The 25,967-nt window shown below is 42.5% G+C and overlaps 1 protein-coding gene and 1 long non-coding RNA gene across 6 annotated transcripts in view; one reads left to right on the top strand and one right to left on the bottom strand.

Annotated features, from left to right (window-relative positions):
- Positions 1-1,989: 1,989 nt before the first annotated feature.
- On the bottom strand, positions 1,990-9,775 carry LOC147350466 (uncharacterized). Of its 2 annotated transcripts, none has more exons than XR_015148932.1 (3): positions 9,507-9,773; positions 9,288-9,395; positions 1,990-8,442 (listed from the first exon to the last, which is right to left on the bottom strand). It is a non-coding gene; the product is annotated as an uncharacterized LOC147350466 (long non-coding RNA). The 2 variants fall into 2 exon arrangements; XR_015148931.1 differs by having other exon boundaries at positions 3,213-4,653; positions 9,507-9,775.
- A 2,636-nt stretch (positions 9,776-12,411) lies between these two features.
- The window catches only part of LOC147350467 (uncharacterized), a 278,856-nt gene continuing 265,300 nt past the window's right edge, over positions 12,412-25,967 (top strand). For 2 of the 4 annotated variants that reach the window (XR_015148930.1, XM_086362033.1), the window contains exons 1-2: positions 12,412-15,411; positions 22,108-22,188. Coding sequence is in view for 2 of the 4 variants with exons in the window: in XM_086362033.1 (XP_086218159.1) it covers positions 15,401-15,411; positions 22,108-22,188 (92 nt within the window). In the remaining 2 variants the exon portion in view is untranslated. Of the gene's footprint in view, positions 15,412-22,086; positions 22,189-25,967 lie in introns of all 4 variants that reach the window. The other 2 variants (XM_086362032.1, XR_015148929.1) reach the window with 2 other exon arrangements.

The raw sequence follows: 25,967 nt of genomic DNA on the forward strand, positions 1-25,967 counted from the left end.
TCCCAAGGGCTCAAATTAGCTAAGGACTGAGACTGAGAATCAAACATAGGTCTATCTGATTATGAAATGCATGTTGCTTGCACCAAACTGTTCACCATGATTCACAAGGCCTTAGGTTGTTCATTTATTCATTCAGTTCACACATTTTTACTGCGCGCCTGCTCTGTGCCAGGAATTCATCTAGTCCTTAGAGATGCAGTAGTGGTTAAGATAGGAATTATGACTCTTCTGAAACTTTGCCTTTAAGGTGGGAATGTGGCCAGACAAATTGAGGGGAGAAGATACACACTACACAAATAAATAAGTCAACATTTCACAGTAAATTGGTTTAGAAAAATAAAACTGGAGGATGCGATAAGAGAGTGATGGGGTCTACTTTAAATTGAATGGACAGGGAGGACCTTGTTGAGCATGACACTTAATGTGAGCTTCAGATGGTCAGCAGGAATGGTCCTCTAGAAGAAGAGCTCCCAGGCAGAGGAAGAGCTTGCAGAAAGGCCCTGAGGAGGAGATGGTGACGTGGGAAGCTGAAAGAAGGCAAGGGGGTAGAGAGTGCTGAGAAAGGAGAACAGGTAGGAAGTGCGGTTGGAAAGGGACGTGGGGCCCAAATCCCATAGACCTTGTGGGCCCCAGTAAGGTACTTAGATTAAAGATGCCTGGGCCGGAGTGGGGTGGGGGAAGTGAGTTTAAGCAGGGATGTGATATGATTTGTTCATTTGTGAGATACAAAGAATGAATTAAAACAGGAACTGTGGGGGGCCAGTGACAAAATTATAATAACAATAGCCCAGGTGAAGTTTGCTGGTGCCTTGACCAGTGGTGGTGGAGATGGGGAGAAGTGGACTGTTCAGGGGTGCATCCTGGAGACAGAGTCTTTGGAACTAGCTGATGCCTTTATATACTAAGTTCAGTTACAAATAAAATAGGTGACTTAAAAAAAAAACTCAGGTATCATTATCACATAAAATTATATTATTTTCAGGTGTACAACATGATGATTTGAAATGATCACCACAGTAAATCTAGTTAATATCCGTCTCTACCACACATAGTGACAGGTGTCTTTTTTCTTGTGATAAGAACTTTTAAGATCTACTTTTAGTAAATTTCAAATATACAATACAGTATTATTAACTACAGTCACCACACTGTACATTATATCCCCCAAATTGTTTATTTTGTGGCTATAAGTTTGTATTTTTTCACCACCTTCAGTGAAATGAATGACTTTTAAATGACAATTAGTATTTTTTGGCATCAACTTTACCCTTAAAAGAATGGGAATGGCTTGGAGTTCAGTTGTATAAGTCTGTTTCACAATAGCCAATTGTTAAATGTAATTGGGAGAAGATTCCATTCATATAATAGGATACATTATAATATATGAAGAAAATAAATGCATTATTAAGAAAACCTGAATTAAATAGACATGTTTTGCTTGTTCCAGGAAGGAACAGTTTAATCAAATTGTAAGGCTTCAGTTCTTTCCAATTATTCTAGTGATATAACACAGTTCTAACCACAATCCCCCATTTTTCTGAAACTGAAGGGATGCCTTTTAAGTGCATTTGAATGAATAAACAGTTGGTAATAATGAAGGGAAAATTGCCCTCTGAGACACTGATGTGGCTTATAAAGCTGTAATGACTAGAACAGATAATAATGGCATAGGAATCAGAAGAAAAAAAATCTATGGAGTAGAACAATAATTCTAGACATAAATATATAAAGTTTTGGTATACAATAAAAAATTACAAATGAGGTATGATTTTATAGATCATTTAGTAAATGGTGTTTAGACATTTGGTTTAAAAACTGTAAGAAATAAGCTATATTTTATACCAAGAAATGCTAGATATTAAATATTTAAATGTGAAAAAATCCTTTGAAAGTACAATAAGGAAATTTAAGTTTTTTAAATAATCTTGAAGGAGGGGGAGGTTCTTTGTAAGGATGATGTCAATGACAGAAACCAAAAAAGAAAAGAAAAATTGTGAACATTTTTTATTAAAAAACCAAGAAAATTAATAACAAATGAAAAAATTGGGAAAATATATTTGACACATTATTTTGGCAAGTGATTACTATCTAGTGAGCTGTGAAGTAAAGATTAGCTATTCACATAAGTAGAGATTTCACAAAAGGACTAATACAAATACCAAAAATGAAGAGTGTTCCATCGGCAGAACTAATTACGGAAGAACAACTAAAACATCAGTGAGATCTCTCCATGGGATTCTCCAGGTAAGGGTACTGGAGTGGGTTGCCATTTCCTTCTCCAGGGTATCTTCCTGACCCAGGGATTGAATCCAGGTCTCCCGCATTCCAGGCAGATGCTTTAACCTCTGAGCCACCAGGGAAGCTTTTAAATTGGCAAAGACGATAAAATACCCAATGCTGGTAATGGTGGGGGGAGAGGATGATTTAATACATTTTTGACAGGAATGAAAATTCATACATTTCCCAAGGCAGTTTGGCAATATGTAAAAACTGTATATCTTGCTTCTAAGAATTTATCTCAGAGGTCTAAAGATGTGTGAAGGAGTCATCTATTAGATTATTTATCACAGCATTCTGTATAAGAACCAAAATGTCCAAAAGGAAGATTTATTACATACATTATGGTGTAAGGATAACAATGGAAAACAGTCATTAAATATGATAGGGTAGAAGTGTATTTATTGATGTAAAAAGACCTCCACAATATATTTCAAATGTAAAACACAAAGCTTTTACAGCAGTATGTTAAGTATGATCTCTGTCTCATTTTTTTTTTTTAATTGGGGGTGTATGTACAAAGTTTGTTTATCAAGTTGTCTCTGAGTGTGGTGAAAATTGTTTTTGCTCTCCTTTTTACATATCTAATTTAAAAACATTTCCATCATGAAAGTATTTTAAAGTATTGTAGCCAAGATCATGTTCTCTGAGTTCAACTGAACCTGTGCATATCCACTAAGTGTCCATTGATACTGGTTACCTAATTAAATCTCAGGCTTCCTCTTATAAAATGTACATCATAATAATACCAAGCTGAAAGATGGTTGTGTTAAAGTAATGCATTGAAAAGTGCATACCATATTTTTGTCAGAGTTAACGCACTTTACTTTTTACAGTTGGTATTTTATCAATAATGAAAACTGCTCTTTCAAAATAGAAAGGATTGATTCTACAATTCAATGAGAATTGAAAAAAATAAGCATCAGCTCCTCTTCTTGGAGGGTCAAAACCAGTAAATTTTATTTCTTATTTTTCACCTGTCCCTGACACGGTCTCTGGATTGTGCGAGGCAGGTTGCCACCAGTCAGGGCAAGGCAGTCAGCGCTCCTTGCCAAAATTATAAAACCACCTGGCCGTTACCGTTTCTGGGTGCGATCTCTGAGGGTTCCACGTGCTCTTCAGTTTCAGTTGGTCAGCTGTGAAAGTACTTGATTTTGGAGGAGAAAAATAGACTAAGAATAGCACATGAAAACACCACTAAGTAGTCTTAATGTTTCCCTAAATGATGGGCAAACAAGATAGAGCATATTCAAGCAACAGAGAGCGCCTTGAAAAGTCTGGTTTGGTGCAAAGAGTTTGTGGTACAAGCACAGCGCATGTAATTCCTTCTGAAGCATGCTAGGAAGAGGGCGGGCGCCAGTCTGGGGATTGTTTGTCATGAGAGGAAAGGTGTCTTTGTTCAGACCTGTGGTCATGGCATGCATGTTTCAAGAAATAATATTTTCTAAAGTGGAGCCTTTTCGGCTTTTGCTCGGCTTCACATACAGTCACATGGGGCTTAAGATGCGGAGGGAGGGTCGGTGATGCCTCAGGTGAGTTGTCTGTCGCTGTGCTTTTGATTGCTCACTCTCCTTTTCTTCTCTTGCTCACTTTCTTCTTTCTCCTTATCTGTGAAACACATTCATCCACTGCAATCAGTTTTTCGTCGAGGAATGGTGGATATCCCAGCTCTAAGGGGTGCTTCATCCATGCTCATTAAACATTTTTGATGTATTAAACATATCCGTCCATCTGAAGACTGCAGGCAGGACAGTCGTGAGTTACGGTCTCTCTTTGCCCAGTTAAGGAATATCACCAGCATTTTTAAAGGGACTTTCCGTCTAGTCCTTTATGCTGGAAGTTAAGAAAGTGGAGCAATCCCAGGAACTGGCCAGTGCAGGGTTGTTGTTTTTTTTTTTTTCCATTAGGCATTCATTTGAGTCACAAAAGAAGAGCTGGATTCAATAAGATATATGCAGAATGACAAGTGGCTTATTTAACTTAATATGGAAAAATATAAAATAATGGGAACTAGGTCAAAAATGGCAAAAAGGATTAGAGCTTAAATAGACACAGGCTTCCAGACAGTGAAGGGAAGAGGATCTGGCAGTAATAGTGTCTATAAAGGCCGGCCCATCAGCTTCATGTCTGGCAGTAATTAGGAGGCTAAGGAACACCGCATGAATCTGCTGAGGACAGGATGGAAGGACAAAGGGTTCTTGGGCTCTGTGGAGCGGCATGACTTTCCAGAGGAAGAGGAGAGCTTGCAGGAGACAGTCCCCCAAGGTCAGAGGAAACAGCAGGGGCACCTCCTCTTTGGCTCTTTGTGGGTGGTCAGTTGCTCCACGCATGACAGCAGACGGAGTGGTGAGCGGTGCATTAGGTTTCCTCCATGACCTGTTGGGATTCAGACATCCCAGCCATGATTCTCCAGTATGCCCCCTGTGGGCCTCGTGGCCCACCTCTCACTGCTGATTTCCACCCGTCTCCTTAAAACTAGACTCCAAGAAGGAGTCAGCTATTTAGTAGGGTCTTTCTTAGTTACGACACCTCCAGCTTCCTTAACATCTTGCTACTGAATCTTTCTCCCCGCCATCCTCCTGCCTCCCAGGGATGCCAAACACACACAGACATGACAGCCTTCTGGACTTCAGCACTGAGCTCTCTGAGACTTGCCAGTCTGTTCCGTTATTTAACCAGGACACATACCAGCTGGGTTTAAGAGTGCAGCTGGATGCCTTTCAAGGCTCATCTGAGCCTCAGCTGTGGTGTATTTTTTTGTGTGTTTGTCTACGTCAGGGATGCCAGTTCATGCTGGGAAGCTGAGCAGGGATCCTTTTTCTTGCATTTACTCTGCAGAACACCATGTGCAAGGTGGTGTCCAGTCATCACTCCAAGATGGTTAGGATTGCTACCAACAGCAGGGGAATGAACTGTGCAAGAAGAACCATAGGCTCAGGTAGACACGGAGAGCTCTGGGATTGGAATTAAAATGTGGCTCTCTTCTCCAGATTGGGACAAACACACTGTCCTAGGAAGAGAGGGAAAGGCACAGTCCACATGGGGCCTTTGTTGAGTCAGTCCTCAGCAGGGGTGTGGGAGGACCTGAGGCATCTAGGGACATAAGAAGAGCTATCAAACAGCTGAGCTTAGCAAGATCCATACTAAGGGAGGGAAATTAACTCTTGTGGGTCACCTGAGATGCTTATAGTGTCTGCTACCAGGGAGAACTTAGCATTGGTCTACATGTGTCTTATTTTTAGGACAATCAAGTTTACATGGCAGTCCTAGTGACTTCACATGACTGTTCGATACCCAGTTGTAGAACAATGGATATTGTAATTTGGATATTTCTTTCATGTTTGCCTTTAGGATACTTCCTAGCAATCAAGATATATGAGGATGCTGTGAAAGTGCTGCACTCAATATGCCAGCAAATTTGGAAAACTCAGCAGTGGCCACAGGACTGGAAAAGGTCAGTTTTCATTTTAATCCCACAGAAAGGCAATGCCAAAGAATGCTCAAACTGCTGCACAATTGCACTCATCTCACACACTAGTAAAATAATGCTTAAAATTCTCCAAGCCAGGCTTCAGCAGTACGTGAACCGTGAACTCCCAGATGTTCAAGCTGGTTTTAGAAAAGGCAGAGGAACCAGAGACCAAATTGCCAACATCCGCTGGATCATTGAAAAAGCAAGAGAGTTCCAGAAAAACATCTATTTCTGCTTTAATGACTGTGCCAAAGCCTTTGACTGTGTGGATCACAATAAACTGTGGAAAATTCTGAAAGAGATGGGAATATCAGACCACCTGACCTGGTTCTTGAGAAATCTGTATGCAGGTCAGGAAGCAACAGTTAGAACTGGACATGGAACAACAGACTGGTTCCAAATAGGAAAAGGAGTATGTCAAGGCTGTGTATTGTCACCCTGCTTATTTAACTTATATGCAGAGTACATCATGAGAAATGCTGGGCTGGAAGAAGCACAAGCTGGAATCAAGATTGCCGGGAGAAATATCAATAACCTCAGATATGCAGATGACACCACCCTGATGGCAGAAAGTGAAGAGGAACTAAAAAGCCTCTAGATGAAGGTGAAAGAGGAGAGTGAAAAAGTTGGCTTAAAGCTCAACATTCAGAAAACGAAGATCATGGCATCTGGTCCCATCACTTCATGGGAAATGGAGGGGGAAACAATGGAAACAGTGTCAGACTTTATTTTTTTGGCTCCAAAATCGCTGCAGATGGTGACTGCAGTCATGAAATTAAAAGACTCTTACTCCTTGGAAGGATAGTTATGACCAACCTAGATAGCATATTCAAAAGCAAAGACATTACTTTGCCAACAAAGGTCCATCTAGTCAAGACTATGGTTTTTCCAGTGGTCATGTATGGATGTGAGAGTTGGACTGTGAAGAAGGCTGAGTGCCAAAGAATTGATGCTTTTGAACTGTGTTGGAGAAGACTCTTGAGAGTCCCTTGGACTGCAAGGAGATCCAACCAGTCCATTCTGAAGGAGATCAGCCCTAGGATTTCTATGGAGGGAATGATGCTGAAGCTGAAACTCCAGTACTCTGGCCACCTCATGTGAAGAGTTGACTCATTGGAAAAGACTCTGATGCGGGGAGGGATTGGGGGCAGGAGGAGAAGGGGACGACAGAGGATGAGATGGCTGGATGGCCTCACTGACTCAATGGACGTGAGTCTGAGTGAACTCTGGGAGTTGGTGATGGACAGGGAGGCCTGGCGTGCTGTGATTCATGGGGTCGAAAAGAGTCGGACACGACTGAGCGACTGTACTGACTGACTGACTGAATCATCCCTTAGAAAACTAACGTGAATTCACTCAGTCAGAAATAAGCTTTGCTTTGGGCATGGAGAAGTGTAGCCATCAACAAAAGAGATATAAATTTTTGCCCTCAATGCTCATGCAGCCTTGTGGGTGATCAGGAAAAACACAAAATAAGGTATTCCATATGGGGAATAGATATAGTCAAAGCTATGGTTTTTCTAGCAGTCATGTATGGATGTGAGAGTTGGACCATAAATAAAGCTGAGCGTGGAAGAATTGATGCTTTTGAACTGTGGTGTTGGAGAAAACTCTTGAGAGTCCCTTGGACAGCAAGGAGATTAAACCAATCAATCCTAAAGGAAATCAGTCCTGAATATTCATTGGAAAGACTGATGTTGAAGCTGAAACTCCAATACTTTGGCCACCTGATGCGAAGAACTGACTCATTAGAAAAGACCCTGATGCTGGGAAAGATTGAAGGCACAAGGAGAAGGGGACGACAGAGGATGAGATGGTTGGATGGCATCACCAACTCAACAGACAGGAGTCTGAGCAAGCTCCAGGAGTTGATGATGGGCAGGGAAGCCTGGCGTGCTGCAGTCCATGGGGTCACAAAAAGGCAGACATGACTGAGCATCTGAACTGAACTGGATATAGGGTATGATAGATGGTGATAAGTACTATGTAAAAATAAGACAAGAAGGATATGGGTAATATTAGGGAAAGGACTGAATTTGACATCTTGAAATATCCAAACATCTAATAATACGCAAGCATAATTTTGGATATCTGGGTGATTATTGTCTGTTATCTTATAGATACTCCATTTATATGAATAATATCCTTAGGTTTGTATAGTACAGTATAATTTTCAAAGTATTTTCATATCCACAGACTGGCCCTTTGCCAATTTCACACAGATAAACAATTTGCTCTGGTCAGGCAAAGATTTGAAGTGTATTAAATTTGGACTTTACATTTAGGTAACTTAGTGGGGAAATCAGAGAAGGCAATGGCACCCCACTTCAGTCCTCTTGCCTGGAAAATCCCATGGACAGAGGAGCCTGGTAGGCTGCAGTCCATGGGGTCACTAGGAGTCGGACACAACTGAGCGACTTCACTTTGACTTTTCACTTTCATGCATTGGAGAAGGAAATACAACCCACTCCAGTGTTCTTGCCTGGAGAATCCCAGGGATGGGGGAGCCTGGCGGGCTGCCATCTATGGGGTCGCACAGAGTTGGACACGACTGAAGCGACTTAGCAGCAGTAGCAGTGGGGAAATGCCCTTTTACATCTTTGAATGTCTTGCAGTGAACTGCATCAATCATTCCTTCATGAAACAGAAGAGTGAGACATCTCTCGAGTGGGCTGGTGGACTCTTGAGAAGGCCTGGAATGAGGAGGAGTCATGGAACACAGGAGCATATCAGTGGTCTGTCACACTGCCTTGGCAGTGTGGGACTTTAGTCCCACAAATCCTCCTCTGTCATGTACGTGGAGCATGTACGTGACTGAGAACCCTTGCAGACCATCCCTGTTGGTATGTAGGGACACTCCATGACCACTGTCATGGGAAGGCCCTAGCATCTCATCTCCTACTTGGTGTTCAGTCCTCCTTGTGGGTCCTGCTTTCCCATCAGTACCGTTAGGTCTAAATGAAGCTCATCCTCCCTTGCCTGCCCCTTCTAATCTGGCTTCCCCTCTTGAGTCTTAAGTCTTTGTAGATTCCTCAGCTCTCCTTTCCATCCCCCAGCACACTTAGAAATCTGCCCTTTCTTCCTGTCCTTTTTTCCAGTCGCCTCTGGGCCAGTTCAGGACTTTTAAACTGAACAAACGTCTAAAGAATGGCAGTGGCCCTCTCTCTCTGATCACTTCCACTTCCATTTCAACATTCTCCTCCTTTCCAGCCTCTCATTGTTTGTGAGCACCAACTTCATGCTCTAACAAGACCAATGTGAAAATTCCTTGCAGGTCCTGGTCTCCGTGTACTTGGCTCATCTCCCCTCCCACCAGTCTCCAGTGAGAAAAACCAGTCCCCCTTCTCTTGCCCTTTCTAAATCTGAGTCATCCATCAAGCTCTTGCTCAAAGGCAGCCTCTTCAAAGGTAGGGATACCAGATAAAATACAGGACGCCCAGTTCAACATGCATTTCAGGTGAATGGATATTTGCTTACTATAAGTAATTTCGCAAATGTTGCATAAGAACTACTTACAAAAAAAAAAATCATCACTTACCTAAAAGTCAAATTTCACTGGGCATCCTGTATTTTAATTTGCTGATTATGGCAGCTCTACTCCGAGAAGTCTTCTCTGGCCACTCTGACTTCTGTACTTCCCAGAGCTCTGTGTTTGTGGAAAAGGCTTATAGCATTCATTCACAACCTTGAATCTTGAGGGTAGAGTGTAGCAAATGTTGCATAAGAACTACTTACAAAAAAAAAAATCATCACTTACCTAAAAGTCAAATTTCACTGGGCATCCTGTATTTTAATTTGCTGATTATGGCAGCTCTACTCCGAGAAGTCTTCTCTGGCCACTCTGACTTCTGTACTTCCCAGAGCTCTGTGTTTGTGGAAAAGGCTTATAGCATTCATTCACAACCTTGAATCTTGAGGGTAGAGTGTAAGTAGTAAGTTAAAAACTAGCAGTGTTTATATTCTGTATTTCAGTGACTACTGAAAACCTACTATGTTCCAGAAAGTGTGGGAGGCAATGTGGATTGAAACATAAAAATAGTTCTGTCCTCAAAGGTGCCTGATATAGCAACAGCCCCGCCTGCACAGTTACAAGGCAGCATTTGGTGGCCCCTGTGCTTGCTATGGAGAAGGCAATGGCACCCCACTCCAGTACTTTTGCCTAGAAAATCCCATGGACAGAGGAGCCTGGTAGGCTGCAGTCCATGGGGTCGCTAGAGTCGGACACCACTGGGTGACTTCACTTTGACTTTTCACTTGCATGCACTGGAGAAGGAAATGGCAATCCACTCCAGTGTTCTTGCCTGGAGAATCCCAGGGACGGGGGAGCCTGGTGGGCTGCTGTCTATGGGGTCACACAGAGTTGGACACGACTGAAGCAACTTAGCAGCAGCAGCAGCAGCAGCAGCAGCAGCAGTGCTTGCTAAGGAGCTTCCCTTGTGGCTCAGCTGGTAAAGAATCTGCCTGCAATGTGGGAGACCTGGATTCAATCCCTAGGTCGGGAAGATCCCCTGGAGAGGGGAAAGGCTACCCCCTCCAGTATTCCAGCCTGGAGAATCCCATGGACTGTATAGTCCATGGGGTGGCAAAGAGTCAGACATGACTGCTAAGGGCTGACTTCCTGGTGGAAACCAGGTCTGGAAGGATGGTGGTTGGCAGGGGTGGGTTGAGGGGTGTGAGCATGGGGGAGAGGCAGAAGGAAGGTCTTTCTGGGCAGAGAAAGATGTGCAGAGGCCCAGGTAAGGGAGAGACATGGTTATGGCCAGGGAGTTGGAGGAGCTTCATTGCTCAGGGGGAGTGTGTCGTGTGAGATGACACACGGTGTGTCTGGAAGCCTTGGTTGTTAAACATTTCTGAGTGCACTGCTGAAGATGAGGTTCGGAACGTGGACAAAAGCCAGGTCATGACGGTTTTGTGTGTCATGCTTTGCAGGCTGAGCTTTATCCTGAAAACTGTGGAAGACTGCTGAACCATTTAGAGGAGTGGCACACTCAGATTTCCCTTCAGACCGAGAACCCGGAGCATGGGTCTGGGGGATCAGATCAGCAGCAGCAAGACTGATTCAGGCTAGAGATGCTGAGGGTGATGGACGCGTGCAAAAGATGTGAAGGCATAAATTAGCAGGACCTTCGGCCACACCGGACACGAGCTGAGGGGGAGTAACGACCGTTCATGGCACGGGCAGCCTCAGGGAAGGCGGAAGCTTCCAGTGAGGTAGAGCGGATAGGAAGTTAAGCAGCTTTGGGGTGGGGTGGGGGTTATGAAGCGATCCATCAGAGTGTGTTTGATCTCACATTTGGCCTTTTATTCCGTTCGGTTGTATTTTGTAATTCATCTTTTCATGCGCTCTGTTCTCTCCCCAGATGGACCCTGATCTTTCTGAGGTCCTGGACCGTATTACCCGACCTGGGTGAGCCCGTGTGCCTTTAACTCACAACCACTCCCTGTGCGTTCACCTCCCACACAGAACACGTGGCCCCCGCGCCTCGCCGGCCAGCAGCTGCAGCCAGCGTGTCTACTCAGTTGAGCGTGGCAGGATCTTTGAGCTGGGACACAAGTTCACCAGGGATGTGTTTCTCCTCAGAGGGAAGCTAAACACCCGAGCTGACCTTGCCCCTTTTGGGAGGGAGGGCCCCGTCTCCCAGTGGCAGCAGAGGCTTTGGGTCAGTGGGATAATGAACCGGTCCTGGGAGACCCTGCTGTCTCCTTGCAGAACCCCATAAATCCTTCCAAAGGGAGCAATTCCCTCAGGATCAAGAAGGCCCTCTGCATTCCTGAAACCAGTGAAGGCAACATGGACAGGGATTTCTGAGAAAAGTAAATGTGGCGTGAGCATGATCCTTGGGTGTTACTATGCAGCAGAGGAGTCTTTTTTTTTTTTTTTTTTTTGCTTCCCTCCGCTGAATGGTGTTCTTTGCTCTCCAGTTAACTCACGCTCTGAATTAGGTCCAAGTACATTTTGTTTCTTGATTTCCAGCCAGGCTTCTCTCCGTTGTGGTGCATTCTCCGCTTTGCTCCTGTCCTTCCCCCCGTCCCGTTCTCTCTTTTTATCAGCATTTCAACTTTTCCGCGTGACTGAACCCATACAGAGGCAAACCCCACCGGCTTAGGTGGGGCTTCCGCCCGGAGTGAGGCTGGAGGGACTCTGTGCATGGTGGCCCCTCACCCAGCCACAGCCCACGCCGCAAGGAAGGTCTGCGAGCGGCTGAGGCAGAAAGCGTTTGAACTCTGCCCCCTGCCAAATGATTTCCAGATGTGTAAACTCCAGCCTCCCTCTGTTCTCTGACTGTAGCCCTGCCAACATACATCTGCAGATTGCCAGTGCGGAGGAAACATGAAAGACTATCTTTCACAACATCTGCTCTCTTTCTCTCGTTCTCCCCCTCTGTCCTCTCAGGCTGCCCTATATTTCATCTCCCCCACCTCCGCCCTTAAATAAATTCATTAAGGAATCACCGCACAGCTCTCCTTCTCCCACAGATGCCAGGTCATCTGCCCTCATCTCCCCATCCCCCCGATCCCCTCCAAGTCTGTTCTTGTCTCTCTGGACACTTGACCGAAGCACCACCAGACTCATTAAAGAAGCATATTGGACTTGCGGAGGGAGAAAAGAGCTGAGTTTTCTCCATGGGGCTGGTGCCAGTCCACAAGCTGTAAGGGTGAGTTTGGCTATAAGGAGGACAGAGCAGGCCCTGGAGATGAACACGCGTCTCCCTAGAGGGTTCGCTTGCTGCATAGCCTTGGGAAGAGGTGAGGTCTTCTTTCAGGGCAAAACTTTTCGCATGGACATTCAGTTTCTTGAAATCAACAAAGCAGGCTCCTGTAAAGTTGGAAGTATGTATGTGCAGAGTGAGTTCCTGGTCTCCTCTCATCTCCTGGGGGATGGCATCCATCAAACAAGAGGAGAGAGGAAGACCTATTCTTAATGTAACTCAAAGTGGGAGAAAAGAGTCAGTAATCCTTTTAGCAAAGTTGAACAGAATCTTGTTCCTGAGGCCCGCACTCTCACTGGGAAGACAATCTGATCAATCTGGGTAAGACTGTCCTGCCTGATTTTAAGGACACAGTGGAAAGAGGGCGGCATTTATACTCTGCTTTAGTAGGTCCAAGCACCTCAATCTCTGGCGTCAGATGAAGCCCTAAGGGATTTGTCTGCATTGTTTGCCACCACGGCCTCCCTATTTGAACAGTTAAGAACATCAGCCTCATAACTTCAAATAGGGCTTGTTGTTTTTTTTTTTTTTAAACCAAAAACAGAGGAGGAGATAAAGCTGGTTCTGGAATTCCTCTCCATCCACCCATGTCTTTCTGTGCAGCTCCCCAAAGACTTTGAAACACCCCTGCAGCTATGGTAGCTCCATCCTGAAGAAAGGACAGAATTTGTAGAGTCTGCTTTTTAGCCAGGGTGGCTAAAGTAAGGGGTAAACAAAGCTTTCCCTTCTACATGAGAACTTGTCCTTTGGGTAGCTGTACAGCTATGTTGGGCTTCCCAGGTGGCTCAGTGGTAAAGAACCCACCTGCCGATTTAGGAGACTCTGGTTCCATCACTGGGTCGGGAAGATCCCCTGGAGAAGGAAATGGCAACCCACTCCTGTATTCTTGCATGGAAAATCCCATTTACAGAGGAGCCTGGTGGGCCACAGTCATAGGGTCACAAACAGTTGGGCATGACTAAGAGCGTGTGTGCACACACGCACACACACACACACACTGCCGTTACTCTGGCAACCTTTTAAGGGTAAAAGGCAAACTGTATTTCCAAGTAACACTGTGGATGATAAAAACAACCCTGATTGGTGAGTTATGTTTGGGCTGGGAAGAGCTATGAAAGACTGTGCATTTCTGCTAAGGACACGGTTCTTGAGGCCTCCCTGGGTGTGGTGACTTTTATAGGTATCCCTGGAGAGAATGAAAGCCACGTCCAGGGAGTTGTTACAGGAGAGGCTCCTTTGAGGAGTGAAGATATTCAGCCAGGTTAGCTCCCACACCTGCCAGTGTGGCTCTCACCCTCGCACCTGAGCAAAAGCTGGCGCGGAAGGACTGTGCAGGCTGACACACAGACTTCCACCGAGGGGGACCCCTGGTGCCGCCCCGCTGGCGACCTGTGGACCTGCCCTACACTACTCTGAGCAGACCAGTGGGGGCCTGTGATTATCATATAAGTGTCTAGGCAAGGCCAAGAAGATCCTCTGATGGGTGATAGAGAGGGTATAACTGACTTCCTGTTTCTGTGTGGCTCCCTTTGGGTTGAGTACCTTTTACAGAAGCAAACTAGCGGGTGGAGAGAATACCTGGGTGCCCCGTATGCCGCACATCACCCCTGGGGCTCATTCTGCCTTCAGCACTTTTCATCCCCCCTCAAATGTCACCTGGGAAGAAAATGCTGCTGCTGCTGCTAAGTCGCTTCAGTTGTGTCCGACTCTGTGCGACTCCAGAGACGGCAGCCCACCCGGCTCCCCTGTCCCTGGGATTCTCCAGGCAAGAACACTGGAGTGGGTTGCCATTTCCTTCTCCAATGCGTGAAAGTGAAAAGTGAAAGGGAAGTCGCTCAGTCTTGTCTGACTCTTAGCGAGCCCATGGACTGCAGCCTACCAGGCTCCTCCGTCCATGGGATTTTCCAGGCAAGAGTACTGGAGTGGGGTGCCATTGCCTTCTTCCGGGAAGAAAATGGGTGGTATCTAATTTTGCTTTGCGTGTCCCTATCACCTACAGCTGTTAGAACTGTAAAAAGTCACAATGGCCTTCTACATGACCCTAAAATTCTAACGTCAAAATTCAGGGAGCTGATATTAGGGCTTTCCATTTTCTAAGTTTACCTGTCCCAATTATAGACTCAGTTACTGGAGAAATAAGTACGGATTTCACTGTGACTTGGACCAGGGTGGGACTTTCAATTATCACCTGTCCTCTGTACTTCTCTAATCAGACAAACGGTAGTAACTGGCATTTATGATTTCTCACAGCAGGCTAAGGTCGAAGCAACTCTGTGTTTCCCTTTCCCCAGTACACAGTACTCTGGTAAGTGTCCCTAGGTCACTTTGGAGAAAGACTGAGGGAAAGCTCATTGTTTATACTTGTGATGGACTGCCAGGGCTCCTCTTCAAGGAGATGCAACCTCACCTTCAGTCAGTGGGCTCTGGGTCTATGAATGAACTTACCTGGGAGTCAGGCAGAGGGCCTTATTTTTTTTCCATTATAGCATCTAATTGCAGCTTTCTTTCCTCTAGCTCTTAAGCTTTTATTATTTTTTTCTTATATATAGAGCTCAAGAAACACTCTACTGCTGCCCATCCATGCTACCCCGTGGAATACCATGGTCTGTATCAGACATCATCACAGGCTAGGAGCAAAGCCCTGCCAGGTGGCACCTGTGCAAGGCTAATCAAGACTTGAGGCTTTGCTGCAGCAGGGGCTTGAATAAGAGGTGGGGGTTGCGAGGGTTTGAAATAGGACACACATGTGTCTGATGCGCCCAGGCCTGGGCTCAGAGTCTGCTGGCCCCAGGTGATTTCTACCTTCTGGCGTTGTGGAAGCCACTCCCCTTGCGCAAGTTCAGTTCAGCTGCTCAGTCGTGTCTGACTCTTTGCGACCCCATGGACTGCAGCAAGCCAGGCCTCCCTGTCCATCACCAACTCCTGGAGCTTACCCAAACTCATGTCCATCAGGTCAGTGATGCCATCCAACCATCTCATCCTCTGTCATCCCCTTCTCCTCCCACCTTCAATCTTTCCCAGCATCAAGGTCTTTTCCAGTGAGTCAGTTCTTCCAATCAGGTGGCCAAAGTATTGGAGTTTCAGCTTCAGCATCAGTCCTTCCCATGAGTATTCAGGACTAATTTCCTTTAGGATGGACTGGTTTGATCTCTTTGCAGTCCAAGGGACTCTTAAGAGTCTTCTCCAACACCACAGTTCAAAAGCATCAATTCTTTGGTGCTCAGCTTTCTTTATAGTCTAACTCTCACATCTGCATATCTGAGGTTATTGATATTTCTCCCGGCAATCTTGATTCCAGCTTGTGCTTCATCCAGCCCGGCATTTCCCATAATGTACTCTGCATATCAGTTAAGTAAACAGGTTGACAATATACAGGCTTGACATACTCCTTTTCCTATTTGGAACCAGTCTGTTGTTCCATGTCCAGTTCTAACTGTTGCTTCTTCTTTTTTTTTTTTTTAATTTTATTTTATTTTTAAACTTTACATAATTGTATTAGTTTTGCTAAATATCAAAATGAATCCGCCACAGGCATACATGTGTTCCCCATCCTGAACCCTCCTCCCTCCTTCCTCCCCACACCATCCCTCTGGGTCGTCCCAGTGCACCAGCCCCAAGCATCCAGTATCGCGCATCGAACCTGGACTGGCAACTCGTTTCTTACATGATATTCTACATGTTTCAATGTCACTCTCCCAAATCTTCCCACCCTCTCCCTCTCCCACAGAGTCCATAAGACTGTTCTATACATCAGTGTCTCTTTTGCTGTCTCGTACACCAGGTTATTGTTACCATCTTTCTAAATTCCATATATATGCGTTAGTATACTGTATTTATGTTTTTCCTTCTGGCTTACTTCACTCTGTATAATAGGCTCCAGTTTCATCCATCTCATTAGAACTGATTCAAATGTATTCTTTTTAATGGCTGAGTAATACTCCATTGTGTATATGTACCACAGCTTTCTTATCCATTCATCTGCTGATGGACATCTAGGTTGCTTCCATGTCCTGGCTATTATAAACAGTGCTGCGATGAACATTGGGGTACACGTGTCTCTTTCCCTTCTGGTTTCCTCAGTGTGTATGCCCAGCAGTGGGATTGCTGGATCATAAGGCAGTTCTATTTCCAAAGGAAACTATTAGCAAGGTGAAAAGACAGCCTTCAGAATGGGAGAAAATAATAGCAAATGAAGCAACTGACAAACAACTAATCTCAAAAATATACAAGCAACTCCTACAGCTCAACTCCAGAAAAATAAATGACCCAATCAAAAAATGGGCCAAAGAACTAAATAGACATTTCTCCAAAGAAGACATACAGATGGCTAACAAACACATGAAAAGATGCTCAACATCACTCATTATCAGAGAAATGCAAATCAAAACCACTATGAGGTACCATTTCACACCAGTCAGAATAACTGTTGCTTCTTGACCTGTATACAGATTTCTCAGGAGGCAGGTCAGATGGTCTGGTATTCCCATCTCTTGAAGAATTTTCCACAGTTTGTTGTGATCCACACAGTCAAAGGCTTTGGTGTAGTCAATAAAGCAAAAGTAGATGATTTTCTGGAACTCTCTTATTTTGCTAGCGTGTGAGATGAGTGCAATTGTGCGGTAGTTTGTGTAAGTTGCTTCTAACCAAAGAAGATGGCAATATGGAAGGGCTATCACTCCAAGGACTAGGTTACCAAAATTGTTACTTCTGCCTCTCTGGAAAATTCTCTCTTTTGGCTTTGATGAAGCAAATTGCTATGTTGGGGAGACCCACATGGCAAGAACTGAGGGTGACCTCCAACCTACAGACAGAGAATAACCGAGGGTAGCCTTCCAACAGCCCCATGGAACCGACTCCTGCAACAACCTTGTAAATAAGCTTGGATGCAGCTCCTCCCCTGGTTGAGCTTTCACGTGAAGCCCTAGCCCTCTTTGACACTTGAACGCAGCCTTGTGAGAGGCCGTGAAGCACAAGTTCAGCTGAGCCTTGTCTGGACTCCTGACTCCCAGAAGTTGTGAGCTAAATAAATGTGTATTATTTTAAGCTGCCAAATTTTACAGCATTTTTTAACTCTTTTATTTTATACTGGACTATAGTTGACTAACAATGTTGTATTAGTTTCAGGTTTACACAGAGTGATTCACTTATACGCATATTTATTCTTTTTCAAATTCTTTTCCCATTTAGGTGGTTACATAATATTGATCAGAGTTCCCTGTATTATACAGTAGGTCCTTGTTGGTTATCCATTTTAATATAGCAGTGTGTACCTGTTGTTACTGGGATGACAATCTCAGTTTGCCTGTTCTAGTCTTGGCATTTTAAGGTTTTAAAATTTTTTTATAGAATTGAGAAATAATTGGTATATAACATTATATTAGTTTCAGGTGTACAACATAATGACTTGTTATTTGTATACATTGCCAAATAATAACCACAATAAGTCTAGTTAATATCCATCACCACACATAGTGTTTTTATTGTCATAATGAGAACTTTTAAGATCTTTTTCTCTTAGCAAATTTCAAATATGCAATACAGTATTTTTAACTGTCGTCACTATGCTGGACTTTACATCCCCTCACTTATATTCTTATAGCTGAGCATTTGCATATTTTAGCCCTCTTTACCCGTTTCTCCCCTCTTCCCAGTCTTCCACCTCTGGTGGCCACCAATCTGTTTTCTATATCTGTGAGCTTGGTTTATGGTTGTTTTCTAGATTATATGTGTTAGTGAGTGCTTAAGATATTTGTCTTTCCTTATCTGACTTATTTCACATAGAAATAGCATAATACCCCTGAGGCCCATCCATTTTGTTGCAAATAGCAAAACTTCCTTCTTTCTTTGCGGTTGGATAATATTTCTGTGTGCGCGTGCGTGTGTGTGGCATTTTCTTTATCCCTTCATTCGCTGGTGGACACTTAGGTTGCTTCCTGTTTTAACCAGTGTTGCAATGAACATGAGGACGCATATATCTTTTCAAGTTAGTGTTTTTGTTTTCTTCAGATAAATACCCAGAAGTGGAATTGCTGGGTCGTATGCTACTTCTGTGTTTAAGTTTCTGATGATTTCCATACTGTTTTCCAAAGTGGCTGTACCAATTTATATTCCCACCAACAGTACACGAGGGTTCCGTTTTTCCTGTGTTCTCACCAGTGCTTATTATTTGTTGTCTTTTTGATAATAACCATTCTGACAGGTATAAGGTGATAGATATTTTACTGTGATTTTGACGTGCATTTCCCTGATGGTTAGTGATGCTGAGCATCTTTTTATGTACCTGTTGGCCATCTGTATGTCTTGTTTCGAAAAATATCTATTAGTAGTTGGATCTTCTGCTTATTTTAAAATCGGATTGTTTGCTTTTTTGCTGTTGAGTTGTATGAATTTCTCACACAATATTTTGAATATTGTATGAGGATATTTTGAATATACAATATCTTGAATATTAACCTCTTGTCAGACATATAATTTGCAGATGTTTTCTCTTATTCAGTAGGTTGTCTTTTCAATTTGTCGATGATTTCCTTTGCTGTGGAGAAACTTTTTGGTTTGATGTATTACCACTTGTTTATTTTTGTGTTTGGTGTCAGATAAATCATTGCCAAGACCACTGACAAGCTTACTGAATATGTTCTCTAAATTTTAGGGCAATTTGTTACTAGGATGACCAATAGTCTGAGTTTGCCTGGGATCGTTCTAGTTTGAGTACTGAAAATTATGAGTTTCAGAAAAATCCACAATCCTGGACAAACCAAGATGATTAGTAGCTGTATTTGTGATGCAGCTATAGATAATTAATATACTTTTGCATCTTCAATATATATTCCTGGAAGTGGATTTTTTGAGGTTTAAATGGTAGATTCATCTAGACTTGTGTTAGATATTTGCAAATTCTCCTTTGTAGGGATTGTAACATTTCATAGTCCCATCTGTAATATGAGTGCTTATTCCTCCATGCTCTCCTAACAGTTTGTTCTAATTTTTTTTGATAATTAAATATGTTTGATTATATGTGTAACTGTAAGCTGACTCAAATTAGGATTAAAAAGTACATTTAAACATTAACGCTTATAGAATTAAAGTGCATGATTTATACTTTGTTTATTCCCAGTCATTTCACTGAGTTCCATAGGGAAACGAACCTAACTGAATATAGTCAATCAATCATGGGCTTACACAATGTACGTGTGTATCTGTCCGTTTGTATGTGTCTCTGTGTGTCTTTCAACCTCCCTCCCCCATGACTTGATTTCCTGTGACTCGTTGATTAACCTTTCAATTTCACTTTCAGTCTCTTGCTCCAACATTAGAATTATCCCAAATGGCATGTTTACCTTCAGTACTGGAAGATGTGGTGTGGTGGAGGGAAGAAAAGATGGTGATATGAGCGGACCCCCATGTGATTGCTAGCAGATTTGGCAAATTCAGATGCCTATAAGGTCAGGCATTTAACTCAAGGGAATGAATATGGCTGGGTTAGGAAGCTGATGAGCTGGATAGCACGTGCCTTGTCTAAACAATCAACTCTAACAGTCATGTGGCCATGCAGAAATAGGGCCCACTGTTGCCATCCCAGTTTTTCAAGATAAACTGAAATTGCAGTTTTAGAAAAATATTTAATTGTAATGTCTTCCTAAAATTAAAAAAGAATCAGAATGAAAACAACCCACAATTTGCAGCAAAATCATGTCTATAGGCCAGCTTTGGCTTGTAGGCTGCCAGCCTGGGGCTATGATACTGTGTGGAAGAAGGGGAAAATAAATCAACATTTACTGAACATCTGTGGCTGTTGTTTTTCACCTGATCCTGGGATAAATGTAGTATCACCCTCATTTTCCTGATGAGGACATGGCAGCTCATGGAGGTTAAGTTCATTTAACGGTAAAGCTAAGGTCATTTAACAGAATCGTGTGAGGCGCCTGTGCAAAGCTTTAGATGCCTACATCTCCATTCTTCCCACACCATCAAACTAAAGTCAGTGCTCTCCATGGTGTGAATGATCTTTCAGTTTTCCTCAGATAAGGAAGCTGAAATTAGAGTGCAATTGAAGTGACTTCTTGTTCCTCTCGATTTTGTTACCCAGAACAGACGCATGAGGGTTACAGTTGTTTCAGAAGTGCCCTGGACACTGGACAGTGCACAGTGGAGCTTCAGCCTGTGTGTGTACAGGGGCGTCCTTTCAATGGGAAGTGCACCCAGAAAGAACCTCGCAGTCTTGATTCCCCCTGAACTGGTTTAAACCTCCCTTTTAAGAAACATGGGGTGAAGGAAACACAAAATTAGATTAGGAGCCCAGTGTAGACGAACGGTTCTGCCCTCCGTCCCGTACCTGGCAGGACTTGTGATCTTGTTTATTATGGTTTCTGTTTATAGTTCTTGTTTCCCCAAACTGCTCCCCCAAGACAGCCTGGGAGGTGGTTAAATGGAGGGTTTGTAAGGTGGTGTGAATGGGGCTCTTGTAAACACAAAGTAAGGCCAAGGAGGTTCAGGCCCACAGGTGATCTGTCCTATGGGCTGCTGGTCCTCTTATAAAAGAACCTCCTGAGGTTATAAAACATTCTTATTCTTATTTAAATCATTTTTTAAAATTCTAGGTATCTTTTGTATAAATTTTCTTTCAATCACTTCATTCAGCAATTTTCCCTATTAATTCTCCTTATTTGGGAGTTTACTTTTTTTTTTAAAGATTTTAGAATTTGCATCTCTCTACCTGTTTTGCAGATTTAACTGTTTTTAATGACCAGAAGAATTGTCTGAATTTTTTAGAATCCAGATAAGTCAGCCAGCCTCTACAAAATGCAAAATTACATAGTTTAGTAAGAAAGCGTTTTGGTGCTCTTTGAGTACGCTGTGTGTGGGTTAAGTCACTTCTGTCATGTCCGACTCTTTGCGACCCTATGGACTCTAGCCTGCCAGGCTCCTCTGTCCATGGGATTCTCCAGGCAAGAATACTGGAGTGAGCTGCTATGCCCTTCTGCAGGGGGTCTTCCCGTCCAGGGATCAAGCTTGCATCTCTTATGCCTTGTGCACTGGCAGGTGGGTTCTTTACCACTAGTGCCACTGGGAAGCCTCTTTGCATACACTGGGTACTAATATAAGAAGATGGGAATTAGTAACAATAATTTGGCTCCTAGAGTAAATTTTTCCTGATTTGGAACAAGTAACAGGGCTGGGTACTTTCTTCATGCAGTTTTGGGGACATAGAGTGATGTGACTTATAAGTCTTTTGTACATTTTCATTTATTTTCAGTTTAACTGAAAAAGAAAAAAGCAAAGATTAGCAGATTAAGATAATAGGGATTTTTTTATGAGATTGACACATTTGTCCTCAAGAGAGCTAAATCAGGGGAGAAAAATCAAGCTATCCACAACTTTTCATTTTTAACTTTCTACTTTTTAGTATTATTTAATAAAGCTAATTAGATCTTTATTTAATTCCAGTCAGTTAGGAATTGCTTCTGGCTTCTACTAATAAAGACTCAAAATAGCAATGGCTTTACAAAATAAGGCCCTTCTGCATTTCTTTCATGTGAAATAGAAGCAAGCAGCCTAGAACTAGTACAGCAGCTCCATGGTCCTTAGGAACTCAGGCTCCTTTTATCTTTTTTGCTTTTCTATCCTTAGTGCTTGCTTTCTGTGTTCAAGGTCACTTCACCGTCAAGAGATGGCTGTTAGAGCCCAATCCATCACTTCTGCCTTGCAGACAACAGGAAGAAGGAAAGCAGGGTGAGTAAAGGTACTTGCATTTCAATTGAATCAACTTCTTTTAAAGACCTTTCTCTGCAGCTTTTGCCAATAACATCTACTTAAATCTCATTGGCCGCCTGTATCTAAAAGGGATGTTTGGAAATGTGGTTTGTCTATTGCAGAGTCTAACTGTGTAGGTGTTTCTTACTAAGGACAAAGGGAGAAAGGATAATGGGTGTGCAAACAGCAGCTTCTACTGTAGTCCCTGTGGTTCTACTTCTTTCTCTGGGCAGGCTCACCGCCAGATGTGATGGTGAGGGTAGGGAACAATCGAAGCCACAGGGTACCTTGCTCAGTACAATCCAAGAAGAATCCACGTAGGGCCTGCTTCTTGTGGCTGAGTTGGGCATATGTACTCATGTCGTTATATTGTTGTCGTTCAGTCAATAAGCTGTGTCTGACTCTTTGTGACCCTATGGACTGCAGCGCACCAGGCTCCTCTGCACTCCACAGTCACCCATAGTTTGCTCAAATTCGTGTCCAGCCCTTACATTACCAAGTCATTATGATGTTTATATTCATTTCCTATAGTCCCTGTAACAAAAGAAGCCAGTGAACTCGGTGGCTTAAAGCAACAGAAATTTATTCTCTTATAATTTGGGAGGTCAGAGTCCAAGATCAGTTTCACCAAGCTGAAATCAAGGTGAGAGGGCTGTGCTGCTTCCAGCAGCTCATGGGGAGAACCCATTTCTTGCCTTTTCCAGCTGCTGGTGGCTACGGAACTCCAGTCGTCACATGGCCTCAATCTTCACACAGCCTCTCCTCTGTGTGTCACACGGCTCCTTCCTTAGAAAGGCACATGTGATTGTGTTTAAGGCAGACCCAGATAATCCTCCTCTCAAGATTAGCTTAATCACACCTTCTCCCATATAAAGTAATATTCCTTCTTTTGTAGGTTAGGTAACATTCATAGGTTTTGAGGATTAAGATGTGGACGTATCTTGCTGGGCGACCATTCAGTCCACTCTGATGGTGGTGGTTTAGTCGCTCAGTTGTGTCCGACTCTTGCAATCTCATGGATGGCAGCTTGCCAGGATCCTCTGCCCATGGAATTCTCCAGGCAAGAATACTGGAGTTTCAGTCGTGTCCGACTCTTGCGATCTCATGGATGGTAGCTTGCCAGGATCCTCTGTCCATGGAATTCTCCAGGCAAGAATACTGGAGTGGGTTGCCATTTCCTTCTCTGGAGGATCTTCCTGACCTAGGAATCGAATCTGGGTCTCTGCATTGCAGGCAGATTCTTTACCAACTGACCTGTGAGGAAAGCCTCACTGTATATAGTTTATATCCTAAATCACCTTCTCTGGCATCTATATAAATATTTTCTTTGTTGATAATCCAGTTTAGGATAGTTGGTTTTATTCCAGATATATGAAAACTTATATAAATATGATCTAAATCATACAAAGAGCCAGATATTTACCTTCTTTGTATCTTACAGACATCAACTAGTGTTAAACTGACTTGTCACTTAATAGGACTTTGTGTTTTTGTTTTCTTTCTGTGTTTTGGTGCAAAAAAAAAAATACTTTTTCTCACTTTTTAAAAAAGTAAGGTTTATTGAGGTATCATTTACATACAGTAAAATTCTCCCAGTTTAAGTATATAGTATTGTAAGTTTTGAAAAACATATATAGTCAAAAAAAAAAAAAAAAGAAAGAAAAACATATATAGTCATGTAATTCCACAAAAGTCAAGTTATAGATATTTTCAAAGCTCTTAGGAAAAGTTCCATCATACCTCTTTATAATAAATTTTGCCCCTCCACCATACTCTCTGGAAACCATTGATCTTTTTCTTGTCAACAATGTCATAAAAATGGAATCCCACAGTATTTAGCCTTTTGTATCTCACTTCTTTCACTCAAAACACTGTTTTGAGATTCATCCATGTTTTGCATGTATCAGTAGTCTGTTCCTTTTTACTTCTGAGTAGTAGTCCCATTTATAGATGTACCATAATTTCTCTCTCCCCTAGTTGGCTTGTTTCCAGTTTTTGACAATGATTAAAGATGCTATAAACATTTTTTATGGTTTTATGTGAATATCAATTCTAATTTCCTTTACAAGGATACCTGAGAATGGGTGTTGCTGGATTGTGTGGAAATTTATGTTTAACTTTCTAAGAAACTGCTGAAGAGTTTCCCAAAGTGGGCCTTTTTGTGCCCACTGGCAGTGTATGAGAGTTCCCAGTGCTCTGCATCCTCACTAGCCCATGGTAATGTCACCTTTTATATTTGTCTGTTTACATTCTAATAGGTTTATTGTGTATCTCAGTGCAATTTTAATGTACATTTCCCTAATGACTAATAGTTTAGAGAGTCTTTTTTATGTTCCTGTTTGCCATCCACATCTCTTTGATGAAGTGTTTCTTCAAATCCTTTGCCCATTTTTAATTAAGGCTGTTTGTTTTCTTATTAAGCTTTGAGAGTTCTTTATGTATTCTGGGTACCAGTCATTATCAGATATGCATTTTGTGCATATTTTCTCAAAGTATGCATGCTCATTTCATTTTCACAGCTGTCTTTTAAGCAGCAGCAACTTTTAATTTTGCTGGATTCCAGCTTGTACGCTCATTGCAGAGGTAGCTGGGAATGCACAGCTAACCACATCAGCTACGCACACAGTTTGATTCTTGTCTTTGCCAGTTACATAGGTAATAAAGAGCAGTTTCTTGAATCAATCAACTCGTTAATCAATGAGTGTTTATGGGTCTCGGCTCTGCCATTTCCCATTTGTATGACCTTTGGCATCCTGCCACTTTGACTATAAAAGCAGAATGAGGAATTTAATAGTACTTAAAATTTTTTTATTAGCATACAGTTGATTTTACAATATTGTGTTAGTTTCTGCTGTATTGCAAAGTGTATCAGTTATACATATGTCTTCTCTTTTTTAGATTCTTTTCCCACTTAGGTCATTACCAAGTATTCAGTACAGTTCCCTATAGGTAGGTCCTTATAATAGTACTTTCAATAAAATAGGTACAGTCATAATTGCTTCTTTGCTTTCATGTTGATACTTTTGATGATTTTTAAGTGAAAAACAAAAGGTAAAAATATCTTATAAAACATAAAATAGAATCCAAGCATACTGAGCCCTGTTCCATGACCAGTAATCTTCTAGGCCTTTGGAGGAAGAGGGATGTAAGGAATATATAGAATATAGTTCTTATAACTGCAGAACTATAAAAATTGGTGCTATTCTATCAATACATGTGGCATTACCACAGCAACCATGTGTCTAGGATTTCCTGGAACCATCCTCTCTTCCCCCTGCAAATTCTGTGTCAGACATCATGTCTCAACTTTTGGTTCAGAAATATATTAATCACAGACACAAAGCCTGTTTTACAGGAAAGTTCATAAACCTCATGGAAACTACCAGGGTTTGGGATTACTTCTGTAATAGTCATAATTGTTTTAGTTTTCAAAAAGGCAAAAGGCTTGTTGTGTGAATGTATGACTCCTTTGGCTTTTGATGAGCCTGAGGGGTATGTGTGTGGGTGTTTATATGTTAACCAATATATTTTAATTGGTTTACCAGTTTTTAAAAAATTAAACCTTTCTTTTCAGGAATAGTATTCACATGATCAGTTTCACTCTCCCCTCATTTGATATAAAGTTGATTTTGAATCAACTAAACACAAGGGAATGCTTTGTCTGAAATGTTTTCTTTCTTTCTTTTTAAACTTTTTTTTTACTTTCCAGAAACTTGATCCAGCCAATTAAGAGTCTTAGCCAAAAATTTGTTCCCAAA

This window comes from Bos grunniens, chromosome 20 (genome assembly GCF_055505025.1).
Source record: "Bos grunniens cultivar Pamir isolate PY7600 chromosome 20, Bosgru_T2T1.0, whole genome shotgun sequence".
Classification (NCBI taxonomy): domain Eukaryota; kingdom Metazoa; phylum Chordata; class Mammalia; order Artiodactyla; family Bovidae; genus Bos; species Bos grunniens.